Source organism: Ptychodera flava, chromosome 7 (assembly GCF_041260155.1).
Source record: "Ptychodera flava strain L36383 chromosome 7, AS_Pfla_20210202, whole genome shotgun sequence".
Taxonomy (NCBI): domain Eukaryota; kingdom Metazoa; phylum Hemichordata; class Enteropneusta; family Ptychoderidae; genus Ptychodera; species Ptychodera flava.
The window spans coordinates 40,291,776-40,316,364 of record NC_091934.1 but is presented as its reverse complement, the minus strand read 5'-3'; the positions used below and the strand labels follow the sequence as shown (position 1 = coordinate 40,316,364).

Sequence of the window (24,589 nt, the reverse complement as noted above, 5' to 3'; positions counted from 1 at the left end):
GTTGGTCTTTCACGCCACTGATATCATGTATTATGACTTTAACAAGTGAGGATGTCGCATAGTGTATGTTTTACATGAGACAGTGCAATTTCAACCCCTTCAGTCAGTTATCAATAAGGTCACAGTCCGTGGGTGGAGTTGACGGTGATAAGGTGTCGTAAAAGACAGGAGCGTATTGTGAGGCACGATCACCGGCCACTTTTTGAATTAAAGTCTTCGATACCTTTTAGGCAATACAAAAGCATCTCAAGATGGAGATGTGTAACTTGTTGGTAGTTGTTTCATTTCAGAAAAGAGACCAAAATATGAGAATATACCTGGCAATCACAAACTCATATAAAGATTGTAATGTTTTAAAACATGTAGAGTTATCAATTGCCATCACAGGTAAGACACCATATCTGTAGGTGCGTTCCTGACGTCAGTCAATATCGCTACACTGGCAAACTGTTAGCTTTGCTTTTTTAGAGAATGAACCACGATAAGAAACTATTGTGACGTCATTTTCACTTAAGTCCAGGACGGGAAGGTTTTCATCTGTCCAAAAACCGCTTTTGTATCTTCTTTTTGTATTTGCCAAATATTCCTTACTGTTCCCACGATGTCGTTAGTAGGAAACCGTACACAAGTTGACCTAAAGAAACGTGATGTCACAGGAAAACTAATCTATCACTTTCGTCAAACCTCTGCATTTTCTTTCTTTTCAGAATACTCAGTTGAAACTCCAACATCAGAGAAGCAAGTCGAATTTTGGGAGAACGATTTCGGGATGGCAAATTTTCAGTTGCAAGAAGAATTCATTTTCAATCTGACTGTGTGTTTTTGGTTAAAGAGACTTGATAGCTTAGATGTGACGATTTTCTCGTACATGTCACCAACATCAGAAGAAGAATTATATGTTAGCACACCATTTGAAATTTGGTTGAAAGGCAAACAAGCGCCCTCTCTGGGACTTCCATTCGATACACAATGGCAACACCTTTGCATGAAGTATTTTCACGCGACCGGTAACTTGAAGCTATTGGTCGGAGGTGAGACAGAGCTGACGGAATGGGGTTTCTCCTATAATCAAACATTTTCTGGCGAAGGGTCGCTAATTATTGGTCAAAGACAGGATAGTTTTGCTCACGTACAGCCTAGCGGTCAAGGCGGCCATTTTATGCTAAGCGAATTCAATATTTGGAACTACATCATCTATTCGAAACCTGATATGCGAAAGATGGCGGACTGTTCACTGGGCGTTACTAGGGAACAAGGGAACGTGATAATGTGGAGTGACGTAGTGTTTCTTGACCAGGAGATTCCCAAAGTTTACGAAATGCAGTCAATGTGTAGTAAGTACTATGTTAATTAATGGGCCAGTAAGCTAACTTTTGATAATTTTTTCACTATTTTTGTTTTTAATGTCAACCATAATTCCTTGTTCTACCTTCCAAAGTATGTTGATATACACAGGATTCAGCTTGTAAACTCAGTCTGCATGTTTGTAAACTGCATTGTTATTGTTGAAAAAGTGAATTCTAATCCAGACTAGAATTCAAATGTAAACAATAACAATGCATTTTTGCAAATGCAAATTTATCTTTGTATGCTGACGATTCCAAGTTATTTATGGCCATTACTGATATGTCCGATTGCATCAAACTACAACAAGATATCAACCAGGTTGTGAAGTGGACGAGCAAATGGAAGTTGTCATTAAATGTTAAAAAATGTTCATGTATTTCATTCACTTTGAAAAAAAACGTCAAAATATTTCCTTACAGATGTGCTAAGCAAACTATCTTGACTCGCACCAACTTTGTAAAAGACCTTGGTGTATTTTTAACAAGTAAACTTAACTGGAGTATGCACATTAACCATGTTGTTTCAAAGGCTTTTAAAATGCTTGGATTTATCAAGCGTTCTTGTAAATATTTTAATAGCATCAAAGTTTTAAAAACATTGTATGTCTCCTACGTCAGAAGCCACGTTGAATACTGCTCACCCATCTGGTCCCCTCATCAATTATATTTAATAAGGAAATTAGAAAGAGTCCAAATAAAATTTATCAAGTATCTTTGTTTCCGTTCATCGATGGCTTACTCAAGGACTCTGTATAGTAACCTATGTTATGAATTTCGCCTTCCCACATTGGAGAACAAGCGAAAATTTTTAGACACTCTTTTTCTTTATAAAATCCTTCACTCAGTTTATAGTGTACCAGATGTCCTTGCACAGATTCATTTTAACGTTCCTGCTTTTACATTGCGTCGTGCTGGTCTTTTTAGACCAGTGTCAGCACGTACGAATATCTTGAAACACTCATTTTTATCACGATCTCAGACATATTTTAATTCTATCTGTAACAAGCAAAATTTAGATATTTTTAATAACTTCAGTAATTTTCGTCATGGATTATGTAAGATCCTTTTTTCTGAATGATTACTTTTATCTGGATGTTTTTCTGTGTGTCTTTCGCTGTGTTGCTGTTTTTTGGTTATTTCTTATGTGAATTCTCCTGTCTGTTTGTTTACGTTGTAACTGTTATATATTTTTCGTTTTTGTATTATATTTTTATTTTCAAACGAACCTGTTATTGGGGCAACCTGTTGGTTCGAGATTAATAAAATAAAAAATAAAAAAATAAAATAAAATAAAATTTCACACATATAGACACTAAGTTGACAAGCTAAATAGTGCGTGTTTCAACATTCTTTGGAGAGTAGAGTTAGAAGAAGTTGCAATCGATGTACAAAATAAAATTAATGAAAAAATCGTCAAAAGTTGGCATTACTGGCCCTATCATATGCACAAGACAGTGGCTACATATTTCCGTTGAACACGGTTAGTTATCATATGAACACATATTGGGAAATAAAGAAAGAAATCTGCCCCTTTTTCTTTTCTCTTTATTTCCCAAATATTTCCTAATAGTTCGAAAAAAGACAAGTGCGAATCGGTTGTTTGTTTGGTTCGCCCACAAATATCTTTAACAAATTCATATTTATGTAATAGAAAATGCGCTCCTAATTATCCCAACATAAGGCCAAGTGCTTTATCAAGCATTTTGTTGTTTGCTACTAATAAAACAGTTTTTAAGGGACTGGATCTCTTTGTTTTGGCGTTTTTGTTTCGTGTCACAAAATAAACGAAATACTTTCACCAAATCATGCATGAAGCCAAGCAATTCCAACACACAGTGGAATTATTCTAGAATGATAAAATTTTGATATTGCATGTAGGGTGCAGTTCGATAGAGGAAACCTGAGCTCTCTAGCATATATCGTTACCGTAGCTACCGAAAATGATGTCATCACTATCTTTCTTGATTGTTTGTTAGCGAAAATCAAGCTACACACTCTGAAAAACTTCTTCAGCATGTTTCGAGATTCCGATCAACACAAACATATTCTAAGGTGGTTTGACTTGGACGTTCCGTCTTCCTTTTTTACAGTCACGTGTGCAGAACCGATGACCCCTTTTAACGGTAGTGTAATTGGCTCGCCTCCATATTTCGATGATGCTACAGTCACGTTCGTTTGTGACTCTGGATTTTCATTAGTTGGTGTCGAGGAAATCTCCTGCGGTGATGGCGAATGGAGCAACATCCCACCACAGTGCTTTGGTAGGAAACGACATATTTCACTTGTATGATGCAATCCACACGATGTAAAATATATAGAGTCGATTTGCTACGATTTGAGAATCTTTGGAATATTTTTGAAAGCAGGAAAATACGACTACAGATCATTTTGTTTAAAACACACATAATGCTAAGTGATTTAAAAACAATATTGCATTATGTCGAAAGATTAAACTGGGATTCGCACTGGAAACTTCAGAGAAGGTGTTGCAGTCAGCAAGCCTTTCGAAAAAACATCAAAAGTATGGTCGATGAAGCCTTTCTCCTGATGGCCGTCTTCACATTTTATTGGTCTATAAATGAATGAATAGATGAATGAATCAACGAATGAATGAATGAAAAAATGAATGAATGAATGAATGAATGATTTAATAATTCATCCAATTACTAATTTACTAAAGGTATTTAAACGACTCGTAATGCACATGATCAAATTAAAAGTCTTTGAATTCCCCTTGCTTAAAGATCCATTAGCTGTAACTATGGTCATTTTTTTTATTTTGTTTGTTCTGTGTATCATCTGCAGTTTCTGGTTTGAATCCCTTTACCATGGAGAAATATTTAGCTCATAAATATACTCTATATGAGTATAATCTGTATTGTTATTGCTTAAATTTTGTATGCAGGTCGGGACTAGAATACATTTATCAACAATAACTATGGTCATTTCACATACACAGGCTGTGTTGGCAAGCAGGACACCGGGCATTAGGCATGATGATCAGATTATAGTAAAATTCTTTAGTTGATACATTGAAACAGAGTAGTGAAAAATTAGTCAAAAGTTACAGCTAATGTCCCTTTAACTTAAACAGCTCGATAAATTTTATTTTCAGTTGTATGTCCCGATGTTGAAGACCCTATCAATGGTAATAGCGTCGGCTCGGCGCCATATTTTAATGACGAAACCATAACGTTCAGCTGTATGGACGGATTGCAGCTGATTGGTTCAGTAATTATCACGTGTCATAATGGGAGTTGGAGTGATGATTCACCACAATGCGGAGGTAAGAACGAAAAAAAAAAAGAGTTTCTTCTTTCCGAGTCAGCAGGTATTCCTTCTCATTGTCATATTGTAAGAATTATCCTGAGGAGAAAATTTTATTGCGAAGAAGAAAAGTACAGTCACCATCTTGTTTATTTGAAAAGGTAAAATTTATTGTTAAAAACGCGTTTGTCAAACTGTTAGAAAGTACGCTGTTGTGAGCAAACTCAACCACCAGTAATTTTGTAAGATTTAATCGTGGTTAATTTTCAGTAACGAGAGATTTTTTTCTCTCATTTTTCGTAGCGATAAGGGTTTTTTGTCAGAAATTTACAAGTTTCTGATCAAATATTCTGACAGTATACATTTGCATAAATGGCTCGATTGCATATGCTTCGTTTCTTTCGTACATATATAATTATACACAGGTTTGTATAATACAGCCCACTATCTGCTGGTATAATGGAGATTAGTTGCTTTTCACGTTGTCAAATCTAAGCTTAATTCTCACCGCAAAGTTAACGAGGATAGAAAATCCACTTTTTACAAATAATAAATCTTGTTTTATAATCTTTCAAACTATCTAAGAGTTATCCTGTAAAGAATAGTTTGATGTGCAGATTTACAATATCAGTGTCCAATTATACATTTTGAATAATCAAAATCGACAATAAAACATGTGCTTTGTCAAAATGGTTGTCAACATGTCTATCATTTCGAAATTTTCGATTTCATATTTTTCTATATCTTTGAATAAACTTAACGTTTCATAATTGTTCTCTACTCTGATACATTGCGATCTTTCAAAAGAACGATTTGGAAGCCATTCAGGACAATGGTCGTGCATTCTGTTGATTGTCTCCATGAGATCATCTTGTAAACTTTAGGCCAATTTACTTTTCTTCAAACTTGCGAAAGGGTAAAGTTCAATGAAGCCCGAATCATCCGCTGAGCTTTACACTGCAGCACTCTCATAATATGAAGATCACGATCGAAAGTTAGAATCTTTCTATGACGTGTTTAAGATAGTTTGTTAAGAATTTAGAAGTTAGGAAGTGTACAGTTATGTGATGAGAAACTGTCTAACTCACATTTTGTGAGGGGCAAGCTCCAAATGTAGCAGCATAAATGAATAATTCAGTTTGGAAATAAACGTCACATTTATAACTATGGTGGCGATCAATAGCATGGAAGTAAATGCGAAATAGCGACAGACTTCACGTTTTAATTTTTAGCAACCTGTCAACAGCCAGCCAGTCCAGTGAACGGAAGAGTAAATGGTTCACCACCTTATGACGACGGCGTTATCGTGACGTATGACTGTGATTCTGGATTCTCATTGGTTGGATTTCAAAATTCTACATGTGTAAATGGCAGTTGGACAGCCAAGCCACCGGAGTGTCTAGGTAGGAGTCGACAGTTTTATATAAATCTGAATGGCTTCGTTCGGTGTGGACACATGTTAACCCGCTTTTCTAAATTTGCATAAACAATTAATAACTACATGAATTTCGAAGCGAAACAACCTTCACTGATATTGTGCTTTTTATACATTTATAGCTGAAATTAATCCAATTAGGAAAGCACAATCATTTTATGTCATGTTTCAGTGGTATGCCCTGCCATAGAAGTTCCAGACAATGTTCACAGTACCGGCTCCGCGCCATATTTGGATGGGCACAATGTTGTCTTCAGCTGTTACGGCGGACTGCATCTGATTGGCCCAAAGAACATCACGTGTCATAATGGTGTTTGGAGTGAAAATACACCTACGTGTAAGGGTAAGAGCGCGTGGATTTCCCCTCTTCAAGCCTTTTAAAAATTTGTTTTGTTATTAGATATGTATAGTCATCATGTTGGAAAATTCGTAAACAAAGGAAATATGCAAAATGGACCATAGCGTTAACTCTTAAACCGATTAATTCCTTTATGCTTGGTTGACAGCAATAGTGCGACACATTAGGCCTAACGATCGATAGTGCAAGTTTGTTTAATCAGTCGAGAAAGACATGCCCACCTGAAAATTAATTAAGATTATTCGTATTTTCAAAATCTTATTAAGTGCAGCATATTGTACAAGCAAATTTATCGGGTTAATATTTCAGGGTTATGCTCCGCAGTAGAAGTCCCGATGAATGTAAGTATTACCGGCTCTGCACCATATGTGGATGGAGAGGTAGTTGTATTCAGTTGCGACGACGGACTGGATCTGATTGGTCCAATGAGTGTCACGTGTCACAATGGCAGTTGGACTGATGGTCCACCTACGTGCATCGGTGAGAACTCTTTACCAAGTTGTTTTCAGAGAAATTAAACCGCAACTTATATTTGTTTCAGCCGCTAATGCCATATATTGGGAAATGAAATGACGGATTTGCAGCAGTTGAGTGGAGTCACAAGAATATTGTGACGTTATTTTGCTCATCAATTCTTAGCAAAGATCTTTGCGAAGTAATGTCGAGGTTTGCTTTCCGTGTCACTTCGATGTTAGTAGTCAGTCCGAACTTGGCTTATTTTAGATTAAAAAGAAGTACTTGAGCTTGAATGTTAAAGACAAATTTGATCTACGTGTTCTTACTAGCACATTTCTCATGGCCATCTTAAGATGATAACTTTTAAAATAAAGCGAAAAAAATGCCAGGAAAACAATGTTTACGAACAGTGTTTCCGTTTCCCCCACATACAGAAATACCTAAATTACACCTGGAAGTACGGTAAGTGATATAAGAGAGAGAGAGAGAGAGAGAGAGAGAGAGAGAGAGAGAGAGAGAGAGAGAGAGAGAGAGAGAGAGAGAGAGAGAGAGAGGGAGGGAGGGAGGGAGGGGAGAGAGAGAGAGAGGGAGGGAGGGAGGGAGGGAGAGAGAGAGAGCAGACGTAAGATGATGATGAGTGATAGTTGAATGAAAGCCAGATGATCTTGAGAATGGTGTTTCAGACTCTCATTACAAGAACAAGAGATGAAATCTGAACATTCTATGCAAAGATATAATGGCGCACATTATATTCTAGGCAAACATCCGAAACAAAGTAAAGTAGTTTTGCGTGCAGTAACCTACAAGGGGAATTGCATTGTTGGAGGACTGTCATTAATGAACGACTCCGCGGTAATTAATGGCCGGTAGTTCGATAAATCAAATTGTACACTGTAAAAATAGCGGACGCTAGACGCGTCTTTACGCGTTCAAAATGTACATGTCGGTGTTCAAATTTGAACGGCTAGTGTTCATATTGTTAACACCAGTGTTCATAATATTAACATTGATGTTCTAAATCTGAACACTATGTGTTAACAACGATCTCCTTCAAGTGTTCAAAAACTCTGCATCACAGAAATTTTACAATACTGTGAAACAATTGACAGTCTTTTGTGCTTTTTGCTTTACAGTGGCTATATGAAATTTACTATTGCTTCACTGTCCGGTAAACGTACACGGATTTTGGTGTAACGAATTTCACACTAAGTGAAAAATATTTCCGGCCTACAATTGCTGAAAGCATGTTTTTTCTAAAAAAGGAAGTATACAAAATAATTTTACACGTTTATTACGGGTTGAAAGTTCAAAAATTAGAAAAGAAAATCAGAAAACCACCATGAATGTTTTAATTTTAACATCGGCGTGCAAGAGGCGTTCTACTTCTAAACACTTGGTGTTCAAGTTTGGTGCCTTTTCCTATCCCATGATGCATCAAAACGGAAGTTGCGACATTTTTCTTGTAAGCGCACCCTGAAGTCGTGATCGTGCGAAGCAAGACCAGAAAGGGTAAGTTTCCTCTCCAAAATAGTAATAGGTATTAGATTTTTGAAGCATCTTTATTATCGTCCTTTGAAATTAATTGTATTGTACCTTGAAATAGCTTAACTACGTGAGGAAACCTTTTTTTCTTTCATGGCTGCTATACCAACAATTAGCTGTGACTACGCAGTGGTACTTTACACAGTACAATAAATTACCCACAATTCTCTTTGATTTGTACCCATGAAGGTTACTTTTCTAAAAACTTTTTCAGTTCTGCATGTAAGCACTAGTGTGCAGCATCAGAATAATTGATAAATAATATCTAGTAAAAGTACGTTTAGATATTTCAGTGAAAGTTTCAAAATAACCACTAAACAACCATAAAAGTCACATTCTGTAGGTACTACAAATGCCTTGCTTTTTGGGCAGCAAGTTATGACGAACTGAAGGGGTCATTCTCTGAGAAAACTTAGCATGCAAATTTCTTTTGTCACTTCCATTGCAAAAATCAATATCCTTTTGTTTCATAAAACAGGTGCAACTAGTCTCCCTACTTTCCATCACATTATTCTGTATGGCTGAGGACACAATCTCTGGCAAATTTCACAAAAATGCTATCTCCTCTCTCAATTATGCATAATTTTCCAAATTATTTAAAATGAGAATTGAGAAGAATGGTGTGCATAAAAGTACGTTTTCAAAATTTTGATAAATAGTCTGTGAATTTGTCTACACATGGGAGACATGGTAGACTTCACTCAGGTATCTCCGATGATACAAATCGCAATGAATTATGGGAAATCTACAGTACTGTGCTTTAGGCCATACCCAATCGATCGGTCTCACTCGGGTCAAGGGTCATCAAAACACATCTGTAGCGATAACCCTTGACCTGAGCGCGATCGATACGCTTTGCATAGTACTGCTGCGTATCACTGCTAACACATGTCTTTTAGAAGACACAATCGCATGTAAAACATCAGTTGAACATCGTAGAGTATACAATGTATTGTTTCAGCATATGGGAGTTTGGCTTTTTTATTTTAATCAGTTGATGACAAGAAGCAGCAAATATTTTGTAACAGTATTGAAGAGAAGCACTGTATATGAAAGTCTCCCCTTTTCCTTAACCTAATCAGCCCCTTATCTTTCATTTAAAGTTTCATCTCGCCATATTACCTATTGTTGCATTTTTCAGGATGTAAAAAGTTCGATTTCACTGAAAATCGAAGAGTTGTTATAGAAGCTGGTGGTACAGATAACGAAGAAGATGAGTGTACAGGTAGCTGTCTGGAAACAAGCTTGAGAACCTCAGTTCATCTCCAATGTAGATTTAAACTTCCAAGGGTCAGTAACTGAATGTTGATAAATTTCTGTATTTTTGTTCTGAGCTAATCCAAGCTTTGGTAGCATGCTATGATCAACTAAATGTTGTCGGAGAATAAGCTTTCACAGACGTGTAGTCTCCCTTATTTAAATTAAAACTGAAAGCGACAGACCATTCAGAGTAAAAATGTCCACTCTGAATTACTGATTTTTCTGAAATTTTCACCCTGAATTTTCTGTCACTTTCTGCTTCAATTTTTCATCCCCCCTTGCATCTGATGAAGGAGAATTCACGTCTCTTAAAGCTTATGCCCTTGTAACATTTAGTTGATCATAGCGTGCTACCAAACCGTAGATTATTTTGTATTGTAGCTCAACACGTCTCTCAACACTGGTTTTTAGCTTTGCTATCAGCTAAATAGGTGGATGTGCAGCAATGTCCTCCAATTTGTACATCCAAAGGTTTTTCTTCAAAACAGCCTGTACGAATCCTTTAATATTTGGATTACAGGTCCCAAGGGATTACCCTAATCAGATATGTTCAAATTGTGATGAAAGATGCAAATTTATATTATTGAGGCTAATTTTGCTATTCTTTGGCAAAAATCTTCTCCTACTTTTCTGCCGTCTTCAATATTTGGTAAACATGTCCCTAAAAATGACCTTAGTCAAATTTGTGCTAGTTGTGATGAAATATTCAAATTTTTATATTTCATGGCAATTTTTGTCATTTTTTTGGTCAAAAAATCTTTAAAAAATCTATTTCAAAACTGCTAATCGAATAGTTTTGATATTTAGGACAAAGATCTCTACTGATAGTCTTTTTCAGATTGTTCAAATTATGCAGAAATTTGCAACTTTGTTATTTTAGGACATTAAAGATATTTCAGACATTTTTAAGACATTAGGGATTTCCAGAATGTGATATATGCAAGTTATGATGAAATGTATATTTTTTCATTTTAAGGGTGATTTTTACCATTTTTGGTAAAAATATTTTATAAAAATTAATAGCAGGGTACACCAGAATTTGAAAGGTCTTTATGAATATGTTTTAAATTTCTGAGAAGTATATTTTTGAAATGTCACCCATTTATTTCAGGGTTTATTTAAAGATATTACAAACAAACAAACCTTTTTGTTTATGAAGGACTTTGTTGGACTAGGAAATAGGTTTTACCCTGCCAAGGACCCACTTTCCCCACTTTCTGCATGTTGTGCCTTACTGTGACACTTTGACAACTTGACATGTTGTGTTTACTTTAGTGTGGACAACTATACCATGTGCACCAGAGAAGCCTTGACTAACTTCTTTTTTCTTCAAAATTTACAATTGTCTATACAAGAGGAAATGTCTTTAAGAAACCATCTTACAAAAGTGGAGTATGCATCTCATACATATACTTTTCAACACAATAAATATGCCAAATTTTGAGCTTTTTCAGATTATTTTTGTACATTTTAAACAAGTATGAACATAAAACGTCATCCACAATATGGTGATTTTTATTGCTTATGTTTTTGATAGGAGGGTGTTAACACTGTTGGATTTTTCCTGTGACAAACTTTACACACAAAGTTGCAATGTTTATTTGCCCATTTTACAGTAAATTATTGTATTTTACTCTAGAAATGTTTCGTGTATTTTTAGAATAAAATAATTTTACTGGATATCAATGGTCTGTAATGTTATTTCAAGGCTTGAACACACTGTGAACGCCCAAAATTAAAGGTGTTCAACAAGCGCGCATCATGTGTTCTAGCCTTTAACACACTTATCGTTGAACGGCGTCCATGCGTTCAAAAAGTGTTACAGCCCTTTGAACGCGTAAAAGCGTTCAATTTTTTGAACACATTTCCTGTGCAACGTGTGTTCAGATATGGAACACTATGGTGTTCAATATAAAGTCTGATGAACACGTAGCGTTCAAAATCTGCACACGCATGTTCAAAAATTGAACGTTGGTTGAACACGTTGTGTTAAATTTCTGAACGTCTAGAGGCGTTCAAAAAGTGTTACAAAAAGGCGTTTAATTGGTGTTCTATCCTTTAACACTTAACTTTACAGTGTAGAACGGTCGCCTCTCGATACTTTGCCAACTATTTCTGCCTCAGCGCGATCGAGACTATTCCTATGTAATACTCGCATATTTGACATTGTTTTCCTCTGATATTGAACCTAGAAAAAAAATCGAAGATGTTTACGTTTGTATACATCATATTCTTGGTATTGCCACGGTGTACCTCGGAAAATACTGCTCAAATATCTACTCTTTGTTTGACCTGTAGCTGTGTTTCAAACTGCGGTCCAAAGGTTGTTCTCTCGGCGTCACTTTCAGTCTACATAAGATGTTTGGATTGCAAGGGAGAGGAAAGTCCGTCTTACAGATGGACATTGTCGTCATCGAATGGTGAAATCGACGACCTCCCAGGAAAGACAGAAACTGGTAAGTATTGAGGTAGAACGCGTCTCAGGTACAGATAATATAGGACTCTCAAACGTTTACAATTATTTTCTGATCTACCACTTGTGGGGGTTCATTTTAAAGCTTTGGTGTAAGAAAACTTTTCTATAGGGTTAGTTTTTCGAATTTTGAAAATTGTATTTTTCTTCATATACTTAACATAGGGATGGCGGCCATTTTGAATTTTAAATATTGGTAAATCCTTGGGTTATTTGTTTCTTTAATACCAAAATTTGCATCGTGACCCCGATTGTTATTCTTGATTTTGAAAGAGAATGGTTGAAATGTTCCCTGAGGAAAGTTTTATCAAAAGTTTAAGTTTCACTGTCGAGGCGCATACTACCTAAACAAAAAATCCCCACTATAAACAATTTGTGACCCTGCGTTCAGATACTGGGTTCTTCAGTAATGTTAAGACTCTATTGTGGAATAAAACATTAGATTTTTATTCATCATGGGCCAATAATGCAACTAATATGATCTGCCCTCAGATACAAACAACATTTCCTTCAATACTTCAGTTTGAGCGTAGTTGAGTAAACGGTGACCCTTATACATTTTCCCTTACCCTATCCCGTCCCAAACCCTATGGCATTGGGGTTTACTATTGGCATTATTGGACAGTTCACCGGACATTAAGCTAATCCTCTATGTAACCCTTGGCCCAATGATTCTGCTCCGGAGTAATTTAAAGGACTCGCGTAGTCTTCTACTGACTAAGTACGCCCAAGAGATCGCGTGATGGCGGTACAAACAAACCAGTGTGAAAATACACATATTCTGTGTGCATTTGTGTACGTAGTTTGTTACTGCCTTGATCCATTCGAATTCCGGGTTTCACCCATTAACGCATTGGAAATGTCCGGTTTATGCCAAGGGAGTAACCATCCCGATACCGAGGTTTGAACAAGAATTGCAAGGGTCTTCCTTTCCCGCGAGTATTCTGTACTGTCCTTGATACCACACAATTACAAGGAATTATGTAGGCTTTTATTTTATTTCAGGAGTGACGGGCGTAGGAATAAAACTCGCTGCGAATACGTTACCCATGTCAACGGATTTCGTATTGACTGGTAAAACGGAAACGCCAGACGGCACAGTGGGGATTTCTGGGTACCAGTTCATAACAGAGTACCCACCATACGGCGGCAATTGTAGTATATCGCCCTCTGAAGGTATGGCATGCAGCCTTTGAGGAATTTTATTGACATTTTCTGCTGCACAAGGTAACGTCAATAATTTCACCATTCAGAGCTGTGTGTATATGATTCTATGGACATGTCATTATGTGTTAGCGTATTGCAATTTTTACAATTTTTCCAAGCACGAACGCTTCAAAATATTATAGTACTCCTGATCTAGATTGACGCACGTAATGAGAAACAAGTTTTTTTTCTGTTTGCTCTGCCTCACTCAGAAATCTGAAAACAAATAGTCCATACAAGAACTAAACCGATTGATACGTATCTTCAGACTGAAGGAATGACTTGATACTATAGCACCTTTAGCGGATATACAATATTCAAATTGGCCAAATGTTTGGTTGAATAACGCTGCGGATAAATTTTACTTTAGTTTTGCTAAGTACAAAGAATGCACCATTCAGATTGGATTGTCGACAGTCCCTTGTGTCTTTTCTGTTTTTATTTGGTGCAGTATCTCACATACATGACGGTGGGGGACCCAGCTTGCACCTTCGGCGCTACGCTTGCGATTCCCCCACCTTCATATGTGCGAGAGTCTACACCAATAAAAAAACTGATCTTGTGAGTTGTTGCTAAACGATGTTTACAAACAGGAAAATCTCTGCAGAACTACGGTTTTTCAAAATTTCACAACTGACAAATAAATATTCTCTTTCGATGTCTCTCCAGGAATCGCTCTTGAGACTTCTTTCATCGTTGAGTGCGCTGGCTGGCGAATTAGCCCAATATGCAAAAGTATGACTTATGAAGTGTGGATTCGAGACAATGTTACGATCCCAATCGGCTCGTATGAAATCATCCACGTAGGGGAGGATGCTACAACTCCAGCTTTGCACTTAATACTTGGGAATCCTTCCAACAACTATCTAATTGATGTAATGGTTAAGATATGCGATGACACAGGAGAGTGTACTGCGCAACACTACAATATCAAAGTATGGTCCGATATAAATAGATTGACTTTTTTGAAGAAATGACGGATTATATAATGTATAAAAATATATTGCAGTTATTTCAGGGGTGCTTCGATAGGATAAGATAAACATGAATATTCTCTTACAAAGGGATTTTAATTTAAACGAAATTTTATGAGACTAGCGCTAGCAATAATGTAAGACCATTCAGCGTATTAGTAAAAGTATCTCAGCGAGTTGGAAAATATATTGTCTAGATATTGCTGAAAAGTGTACAAAGGGACTCAGGTTTGTTCTAAAGGTCAATGCATAGTTACAGTTCCAGGGAAATTTGCGACACTCTAAACATTGACATACACAACAACGTCATAATTTGCATACTCTTTTAGGTCCAGGTTGAAAGCCCAGTAAACGTCGTGACAGTTCATGAGAATCTGGAATCGGATGATTCTACCTTGAAACGTATTCTGGAAGAAGACCCCTCCCAAGCCGTCGGCTTTATCTTCCTTGTGTCAAATAATGTCAATCAAATGACATCTGACAAGGTAAGGCTATTTATAAGGTGTTTCGTCTAAGTGCACACCATTGAAAACTATAAATGTGAAATGTAGGGTTTGGCGAAAACATATTTTTCGTTATCCGTACTCATTCCCGTAAAAAACTACCGAAAATATGGTTTTTTTGGCTACATTACCGTTGTACCTACAGAGTGTTATGACGACGGTAATGGTGGCCATACCTCTGGGTTAACTGTTGTTCAACGACGCGCTGGAAAAGTTATTTGATATAATAATGCAGAGGGCTCCTTTAAAGCCGCACTAGCTGTATCTTCTGGCATTATTTTTATGATTTTTACTTTCAAGCGAAAATAAGTTGTGATAGTGTACTAATTTAGTTTTGTGTATACACTTATTATTAACTACCTGCTGGGAGTGTATGTGCAATTTTGAAGACGATAAGTGTACACCGCGATTAAATGTTTGTCCAAACGTTAAATCGCAGCCCGTGCGGAAAAGGAAATACCGTGGATACTAATGCGTATGGGTGAATGTTTTCAACTGTGACATTTTGTGTTCTGTTTCTTTAGCAATATTACCAATTTCTGAAAATGGCGGGAAAACAAAATGACCGTTCAAATTTGAATTTACTTGTCAAATGTTTATAAGGAAAGGTTTCCTAATGCTGTAAAGTCCCGTTATCCTTTCAGAGGGTAAAATTCAGAGAAAATCAGGAGAGAATGGGAAGATATTTTGAGGTCAACAAATTTCAAGAGTTACAGCTAGTGGAGCTGTCCCGTCTCTTTGCTCATTACCAACATTATTTCATCTCTCTATATGTTTCCAGATAATCTCTGAAGAAGGCATTACTAAAATAGCGGAGGTGATTATTAATTCAGAAAACAGTTTTAAAGTAACTTTCTCGTTGTTGCTGACTGATGCTAGACATCTTTAAATATTTCTCAATAACATTTGAATATTATGGATTAACTCTAGCCAGAACCAATACAACTTGACACTGTATAACTCTTAAGGAAGTAAAACTCGCATGTTAAACAAGTATATCTGCAGCTAGAGTTCAAAAAGAGTCGAAAATGCAATTTATGTCCAATCATACTACTCCACAGAGTTAGTGGACAACCCTTTAGTAACTGTATAAGCTTAATGGTTGTTCATAGATCAGAGTTACGATACTATTATAAAGATAATATTATAACTTCAATTCGTAAAAAAACTTATCAATAACTTCCTTAAGGTCAATTTGCGTAATGGTATCTTGGTTTGTGTTGTACAGTGCAGACTATGATAAAACAGCGGGTAATATTAGTGGAAGGCTAAGATGAATCATTACGCACAATGTGAGATGTTTCCCCGGTGTAAATTGTACTAATGATGCAGCGCTTTCTGAACAGATACGTGAAATTCTAACCGAGGGACTTCTCGAGGCGACGTCACACGACGTTGACATCAACGGAATGGGCATACTGCAGAGAGCCATCGCCACAAAGTCGGTATCATCCTACAATCACCCAAGAGAATTGTCTTTAACAACACAGGTATCTAAGACTCGTTTTGACAACATATCATCGAAACTTTGACAGCTTATTGGTACCTCAGTCGGTGTTGTGTGGCCTAAGATATAGTAAAGGGTATTATGAAGTTCACCCTCTTTGACAGTAACCCTTTGAGCGCCCTTGTTAGTTTTTCTCACCTGTATCAAATATAACTCAGACAGTCTTTTTTTTTCAATTTTTTCCCAAAATTTTGATCAACAACTATAGGCAATGAATTTCAAAAAAGATGTCCATTTGGTTTAAAATTGTCAAAAATATTAGGGAAAAAATCATAAAAATTTGTAAATATGTTGCTTTTGGTGGGAAAAAATCACAGCACTCCAAAGCTTAAATGTGCCAACGGATGAAACTGCGCGATCTTTACCGGTATTGAATATCGTTCCTGGGTATTGAAGGTCATTTCTATGTTGGTTAGGAAGGCCCGGTAAAAGTGTGAATCATTAAGATTAATTAAAGATAAAAGTTGTCAAAATCAATTTACTTTTTTATGTTTTGTTCGATCATTCACTGACAATTGTCATCATATTCAAACGACTTTGCAGATAAAAATTGCCGATACATTGATTAAGATCGCATCTGCATTTGAAGAAAAGCAAGATGAAGTCACCATAGAAACAGCAACGTCGATAGTAAAGGGTAAGTATGTAATAATCGATCATGTTGGTGCCATTACTAGTGCCACAATACGTATCATTGTAACACGTTGCATGCACATTCTGTGCCTTGATTCGCCAAAAGTCACGTGACAAGGAAATATAATATATCTGGTGCCCATTGGCTCGAAAAAGTGACGGCAGAGGAAAGTTTTCCCAGTCTTTCTGGGCTAATAGTTCACAATCGAGGGCCCGGTCACGTGACTATGTTCAGAGATGCGTCTGCAGCTTTGAAACGGCTTGCAGGTGGTCTGGGCGATATGACAAGCCTCTCAGAAACAGACAGCATCTGAGCGCATGAACTGAATTGACGAGCCAATAGACAACAAAGGCTCAGGTGCAACCATAGATATACATAATTTTGTATGCTGGAGACAATTTTTATTCCCTCGGCCTACAGTTTCGGTAAAATAGCAATATAGTTTTAGATCACAAGGTCTCTCTGAGTAATAAACAGGCGCTTAGTGCTGATGACCAACATTAAGATTTCAATTATTCCCAAAATGTCATTCTTTCACTATGTATGTATGTATGTATGTATGTATGTATGTATGTATGTATGTATGTATGTATGTATGTATGTATGTATGTATGTATGTATGTATGTATGTATGTATGTATGTATGTATGTATGTATGTATGTATGTATGTTTGCATGTATGCGTGTATGCGTGTATGTATGTATGTATGTATGTATGTATGTATGTATGTATGTATGTATTGCATGCATGCATGCATGCATGCATGCATGTATGTATGTGTTCTGTCTGTCTGTCTGTCTGCATGCATGTCGATCTATCTATATATGCAAAGACATGCATGGGTGAATACGGGTACAAGTCTGTATTATGTGTGAAAAAGTATAAATTGGTGATATCACTTCATATAAAAGTTATTCAATAGTTGTGTAGAGTGCATACAAGGCGGGTCATCCTCTAATCACTGTAGTAAGTTGTCTTTTCTATCTGTTGCAGAATTAATCCAATCAGCTGACAATATTTTCTCGGCCCTTGACGCTGCAATGAAGTCTGAAATGATTTCCAAAGAGACAGAGTCCGGCCAAGAAGCTAAGTTCGTTGTCTGGAAAACCTTCATCGCTCTGAATTCAACCCTCTCCTCTGCACTGAACACCGTGTTACCGGGACAATCTCGAATAACCTATCAGACAGATATCATAGAAGTTCAACTTATAAAGTTTGAAACATCCATACATGCTGAAACACAGGTCGTATCGAAATATGGCACCTTGAAAGTTCCCGAGAGTTTATTAGATATTGAAGATAAGTTAAGGCCAATGTCAACAAAGGTAAAATATTTATACGTGTTTGTTGTGCAATCAAATCCATTTTTCAGTCTGCGCTTTTATACGCATTCTCGCTGCAGCAACTTTTAATTCAACGCATTCGCAGTCTGGCATTCATCTTCCCATGTGATTCGTCATATTTTATTCGATACACTTACAGGTACTTACAGGTACTTACAGGTTCTCTTCTGACTACAGGCCTTATTTTTATTGGGCCTCTAATGTCAGCTCTGTTCGGTTTTGTCGAGTAGGTAACTCCTCATTTATGATACACGCTCACTATGATCTGGACTGATGCATAGAGAATGAAAGTTCCAATATCATGGACCTTCCTTGATCTGTTCAACGGTTGGATGATTTCCTACAAGCATATTTAATGCAAGAAACACGATTGGAACTAATTTGGGAAAATTGGATGAGAGTAATTATTACGAAAATGTAACGAAATCGAAATTTTTACAGCTGAAATTTTACAAAATGATAGAATAGTGTAAAATTTGAAATATTGTTCTCATCGGACAAAACAACGAAAACACAACGATTATTGCATACCTCTTATGATCGGATTCATTTTTATGAAAATAAGTTCATTTTTGTGTAAATGTACTGAAGAAACGAGGCAAAATGCTTAAAATTTCTCTAATTGACGAATTTTGAGTCAGGGCACTTTTGAAATGCCCCTGACTTTTTCATGAATTTAAGGCTTCATAAACATAAAATTGAGTCAGGGCACATTTTAAAAGACCCTGACTGACTTAACTGTAAATTAATCGAAAAGCTTCATTTTGGTCGAGGAAAAATGACAAACTGACATTATTACTAGTGTTTCAGTAATGAAGAAACTACAGACAAACTCTCATATTTTCATCCAAATGTGAATATTGTTCATATGTTTTGAACAAAATTGCATTAGATACTATCATGCACTGATTCTTACACATAAGATTTCAACAGCATCGCAAATTGTGTATAAAATTTTAAAGATGGTAAGCAAATATGGTGTAAAATTAGAGAAATTTCTAAAATTCTTGAGAAATTCTGCCAATCCAATTATCCCAATTTAGTTCCAATCGTGTTAAGAGTACAAGTTCCTACCAACGTCTGAAAACATCGTAATGATTTGTATTTTAGACCCCAGTCAATTTTTTACTCCTTCATTCAAAAACAAACCGTTAGTTTATGCAACGATGACATTTGATTTGACAACCAGGAAATTATACAATGTGTTGATGCTGTCAGGAAATAGCCATTTCAGATAATTTAAGATATCGTGCCAGAAGTACTTGCAATATTAGTATTACATTCACGGATTCATATCTTTGGACATGGAGTACAACAGCACTGACAAATAGAGAAACAGACTAGCAACGCGGCATGCCTTTTGTTCCATGGTCGTCTCGGTAGACTATGGACTTTTCATATTAAAATGAGCTTCAAAGGTGTTAAACTTTTTGGAGACTTTGTTTGTGATTGATAATTGCACGAGATTATGCGAAAAATACGACGAGATGGCATCGTGCTGCCAGTCGCGTAGCAACCATAGTTACTTTGTGAGCTCTCAGGGCAGAAACACTGCTTCACGCCAATCAAAACATAACACGCCAGCAGTTTCATAAACATGTCCTTCCACGACGAACGTGTAAAAGACGGTATGTCTGACCGTAAACTATTGAACAAAACCAGCCAGTATCGATAAAAGACTTCCAAATTTGATTCAAACACACTCATTATATATTCATAAAAATATGAGAGGAATTTTTTAAATGGTAAAACTCACTTTCCCGAAGATCAAAACACTCCCGTTTTCGCCAGCACGCAAATTCCGCTCAGCAACACACGACAAGAACAACAACACACAACTTTGCCGAACATACTTCGCGTAACAATTGGCGAAAATCCGAAAATTACCGAAGGATGCTTGGTCGGCACTCTTCGGAAAAGTGAGGCGAGAGCTACCAGAGGCGAGGCGAACATGGTGGGTTACGTAACCGCTTCACGCCTTGAACAATACCCGATGCTAGTCTGTTTCTCTATTTGTCTGTGACAACAGTCAACATTTAATATGCGATTGTTGAGATCGACATTTATATAGTTATTGTACACTTTCAGTTCGTTGCCTTGGCAAGAAACCCGTTTGTGTGGTCAAGTGAAAGTTACTTTCTGGAATCGCCGATATTCTACCTGGAAATGTTGTACGAGTCTGGTCAATCTGTGTCAGCAGTTCAAACTACAGATCCCGATAGTCTCCTTGAAGTTGCCATAGCAAAGGAATCTCCAATCGACACAACCGATTCAAGGGAGCCAAGCAAAAAATCATGGGCGAATTTTCACGACTTTGAAATAGCAGGGACCCAGACCTACATGTTGGAAGTAAACGTCCCAGCCGACAACTCGGTCATGCTGATTTCGGTGGCTACCAATGAAACAACGGCTGCACTGCTACTTTACATCCATTCGGATAACTACCAGTTCAACACATCATTGGCTTGGAACGAGTCGCTCAACATCGATGATGGAATGAGACAAGTTGTAATTGGACCCTTGGGAGACGCTGCAAGTTACACTTTAGCCATGGAGTTAGGTAAGATTGAGCGACAAGGTTGATATACACTTTCAATGCCATGTGGTAATAATATTGTAACATTTTAAAGTAAGGCGATGTAAATAAAATTATTTGTTTGCCGTCCGCATGCTGGTAGGTTTTCAGAGAAAATTAAGTAAACAAACAAAATGTGAACACCATTACAAATAAAAATATTATTTTTCCAAAGGAAACCGAATAAAAATTGAGCTTATGTTTATACACCTGTGTTGTTTGTTTCTTTCCTGGCTAGCTGGTAGGTTTTTCAAAAATCAAAGGACGGCAAACAAAGAATTTTCTTTGAATGGCCTAATTGTGAAGCTTAAATATTTGGTTTTCTGAATCACATTAAATTGTTGTTTGGACAGACAAGTGATTGCTTCTATACCTTACATTGAATCGTGTATCTTCGAAACTGAACATGCGCTTTTAGCAAATTGATTCCTAACTGATTCTGAGTTCTGTCAACTTTTATTATTGCATATGTTTTATTTCTTCTTTATTTGCAAACAATCTCTACCTGGAAAAAGTATACAGTTGAACAAAAATGGATGTCGTTGGCGTTTATCAAGCAACTTTAAAGGTTCAGACAGATATTCTACAACTGCGCAATTAGTTTATATTACTTAGCGATGATGCAGTTTCCTATTGAAATGCACGCATTATGTTTCATAATTGTATTATGTTTTATCAAGTTCATGGCAGCCATCAAAAGCGAAGAGCGCTTTACGCTATCAGCTGATTTAACGTTAAGGCTAATTTCATCTCATTTGATTAATAGAAATTGTCAGAATACTGTGGTACACTAATGTCATAGTTTTTCTTAAGTGGCAAATATAAAATATGAATGTAATTTTCTATAAAAACGGAAGACATGACAGTTTGTTACATAATCATGTCGCGCATTAGTCAAGAAAATACTGCAAATATTTAGTGCTCTTCTCACACTGTTCGAAATGCTTTAATCTTACGCAGGTTATATTACTCTTTGACAAAGTTGAGGTTTCAGAGACGCGGGAAAGTGACTGCATTCCATTAAAAAAGTATTTTTCTGAAAAGTGCTGTTCTTGCCTTTCAACTATACGAAGATATAAAAGGGATACGGATCAAGTAAAATAATGACATGAAATCGTCCATAAATCTTGGTTTTCTTGGATTTTTGTCATCGAGGGAAATTAATTGTTTTCAACAAAAAAGATGGTAGGATTAGATGCCGACCAGAACGATGACGTGTTTTCTATAACTTATTCTTGCGTAGAAATTTCAAGAAAGTGACAATAATATGCTAGTAAAAGGACTGACATTACAATTCCGAGTGCATGTTCTCCTTAGGTAAAGAAAGATTTGTTTTTGGTCAGCAAAAGTGATGTATTATGCGATTTTAATTTTTCGTCTCTTTCCCCGAACCACTGTACCACAGCAATGATAATGAATAGCAAGCAAAATGCTTTCTTTAACTCTTTAACAATTTACGGATAGAAAGAGAAGTCAGCGTCACATAAAGTGAGTCTAGTGTATCTAAATTTTTTTTCTGGTCCGACGTTGTGAATAATTTAGATCAAGTGTTAGCTGTTTGTTTGGCAAAACTATTGTTAGGATTTTTAACACACCAAAATAAGAAAAAAAAAGGACATAATGCGCATTTTGAAATAGGTGCGCAGGATGACCAAAAATAAAATCTATGTTATTTCGGGACCCTAAATGCTATATCTGTAAGCTGTTCGAAATTTACATGCGACCTTGAATTTCCTTCTGTGCAGGAGTGGTAAGCCAAGACATGACGGCAAATGCAAATCACGTTTTCAGAGGGAAAGTTGCTGTGTCTCTACAAGTGTGTAGATACTACGATTTGTTACGTGATAAGTGGGCGTCTGATGGCTGCAAGGTAACAGACATTTACTTTGGCTCAGTAAAGTCTGCAGCGCCCTCTACGTCATGTTCCACTTCCATTCACTTAATAGTACCATAGACCCTCGAGGGTCTATGATAGTACCAACGTTTAAAGCATACTACATCAGTTGTTCTGGTTATTCTACCGATGTATTCTCCGTTTTCAATGAATTGCTTTTCTTTCAACACTAAAAATTAAACTACATCTATTTCTACAACGTAAGTTGTCTCAACTTTGCGAGACTTCTATTACGAATTCACACCCAGAATGTCAGCTGACAATCGTTATACAAAGTCAAAAACAGTGGATTTGGTTTTTGCATTGTTTCGCTGGACCCAGGTCCATGGTGTTCTCTCTCTCTCTCTCTCTCTCTCTCTCTCTCTCTCTCTCTCTCTCTCTCTCTCTCTCTCTCTCTCTCTCTCTCTCTCTCTCTCTCTCTCTCTCTCTCTCTCCCCCTGACATATGATGCGTCATGGTCGATTATTTCAAGGGCGCAGAGATACTACAGGATAAGCAAGAGGTGCATTCTTTCCGTACAATAAGACTACAAATAACTAATGCTATCAAAGCAATACTGTTAAATAAACGTTTTTCAGTTCTTCACAAAATATAACCACCTAAATAAAATTGTATAAACTACCTAGGACCGTAATGGAACGATCCAGAGATTGATATGAGGCAGCGCTAATGCAGTAAAATTAATTTGTCTAATGAGCGTGAAAAGCATGATCTTGATAGATCTGTCCTTTGATTGCAAGAAGCATGAAATTTAAGTAACATATGTAATCACTTTTACGTGAAGTAATATTTATCATTCTGTATTCTTCTTCCCCAGGTGTCATTATCGACCATGGAAGATTATATTGTGTGCAAATGTGATATGCTGTAACATAACATGGACATTGTTGACACTTCGATCAATCGATCTGCAGAGCAGTGGTTTAGTAGTACAGTGCAGCACATGTATACGAAGCGGCTGACACATACGTACCCTAATGAGGCCAACAATCACCGTCTGTCATCAACTAAAACGTCAACTATCATCGTTTAAATTTTACATCACCGAAATATATCGCCACTTTTCCAGGAATGACGCTGAACTCCATTAAATATTCACCATTTCGTCAAGTGCACCTAAATGGAATATATAAGTTACACGTTTAAATACAAAAGTGTAGGGTTGAAGTTTGGAAACTACTTCGTATACCTTCACAGTACATTTTACTGACATCAAAGCTAGCAACGGTACAAATAGCTATACTATGTGTTGGTGATGATGTACATGATGTGATTTCAATGTAGTATTGTCATAGCAGATCCCTTTAAGTTTCTATCATTTAAAAAACCATTATGAAATCGTAAATTTTGTTAAATGCTGAAAGCAAACTAAACAGAAATACCATAGTAGTTTTGTTCCTTTGTATTTTTGTTATTGTATCGTATTTTAGTTGTACTTTCCAGATATCATATATTCAATGCCTGATGTAAAATTGTTACATGGCACTGTAGCAGTTTACATGAATGCACACGCGTGCTTGTTTATATACACTTTGTAAGTTGTTTCGTTATTATTTCAGGTTATGTCGTGTTCAATGAAAATACATTGAATAAAACGTCGATTGTGCGGTTTTGGTTAGTGTCAATCTCATTGCCTTTCAAGAGTGAAATTAACTTCGAAACTGACACATATATGTACGCCCATCTGTGGCAGAAAGAATGACCTTTCCAGCGTGACGTCATCTTGTTTCAATTACGTCACTTCCTCTTTCATAAACTAAAAGTTTTAATTCCGATTTCTCACATCATGAAGGATGACACATACTTCCAACATCG

At 36.7% G+C, this 24,589-nt stretch overlaps 1 protein-coding gene across 1 annotated transcript; it reads left to right on the top strand.

Moving 5' to 3' along the window:
- The first annotated feature begins 713 nt into the window (after window positions 1-713).
- LOC139137546 (uncharacterized) lies at window positions 714-24,380 on the top strand. Its single transcript, XM_070705708.1, has 18 exons — window positions 714-1,334; window positions 3,437-3,607; window positions 4,462-4,632; window positions 5,846-6,016; window positions 6,221-6,391; window positions 6,716-6,886; window positions 7,297-7,324; window positions 11,963-12,120; window positions 13,143-13,313; window positions 14,013-14,278; window positions 14,647-14,802; window positions 15,602-15,637; window positions 16,167-16,310; window positions 16,871-16,964; window positions 17,956-18,287; window positions 20,394-20,865; window positions 22,626-22,750; window positions 23,592-24,380. Exons 1-18 carry the CDS (start codon window positions 770-772, stop codon window positions 23,643-23,645), a joined length of 3,456 nt encoding a protein of 1,151 aa, XP_070561809.1. The 5' UTR covers window positions 714-769; the 3' UTR covers window positions 23,646-24,380.
- The last annotated feature ends 209 nt before the right edge of the window (window positions 24,381-24,589 follow it).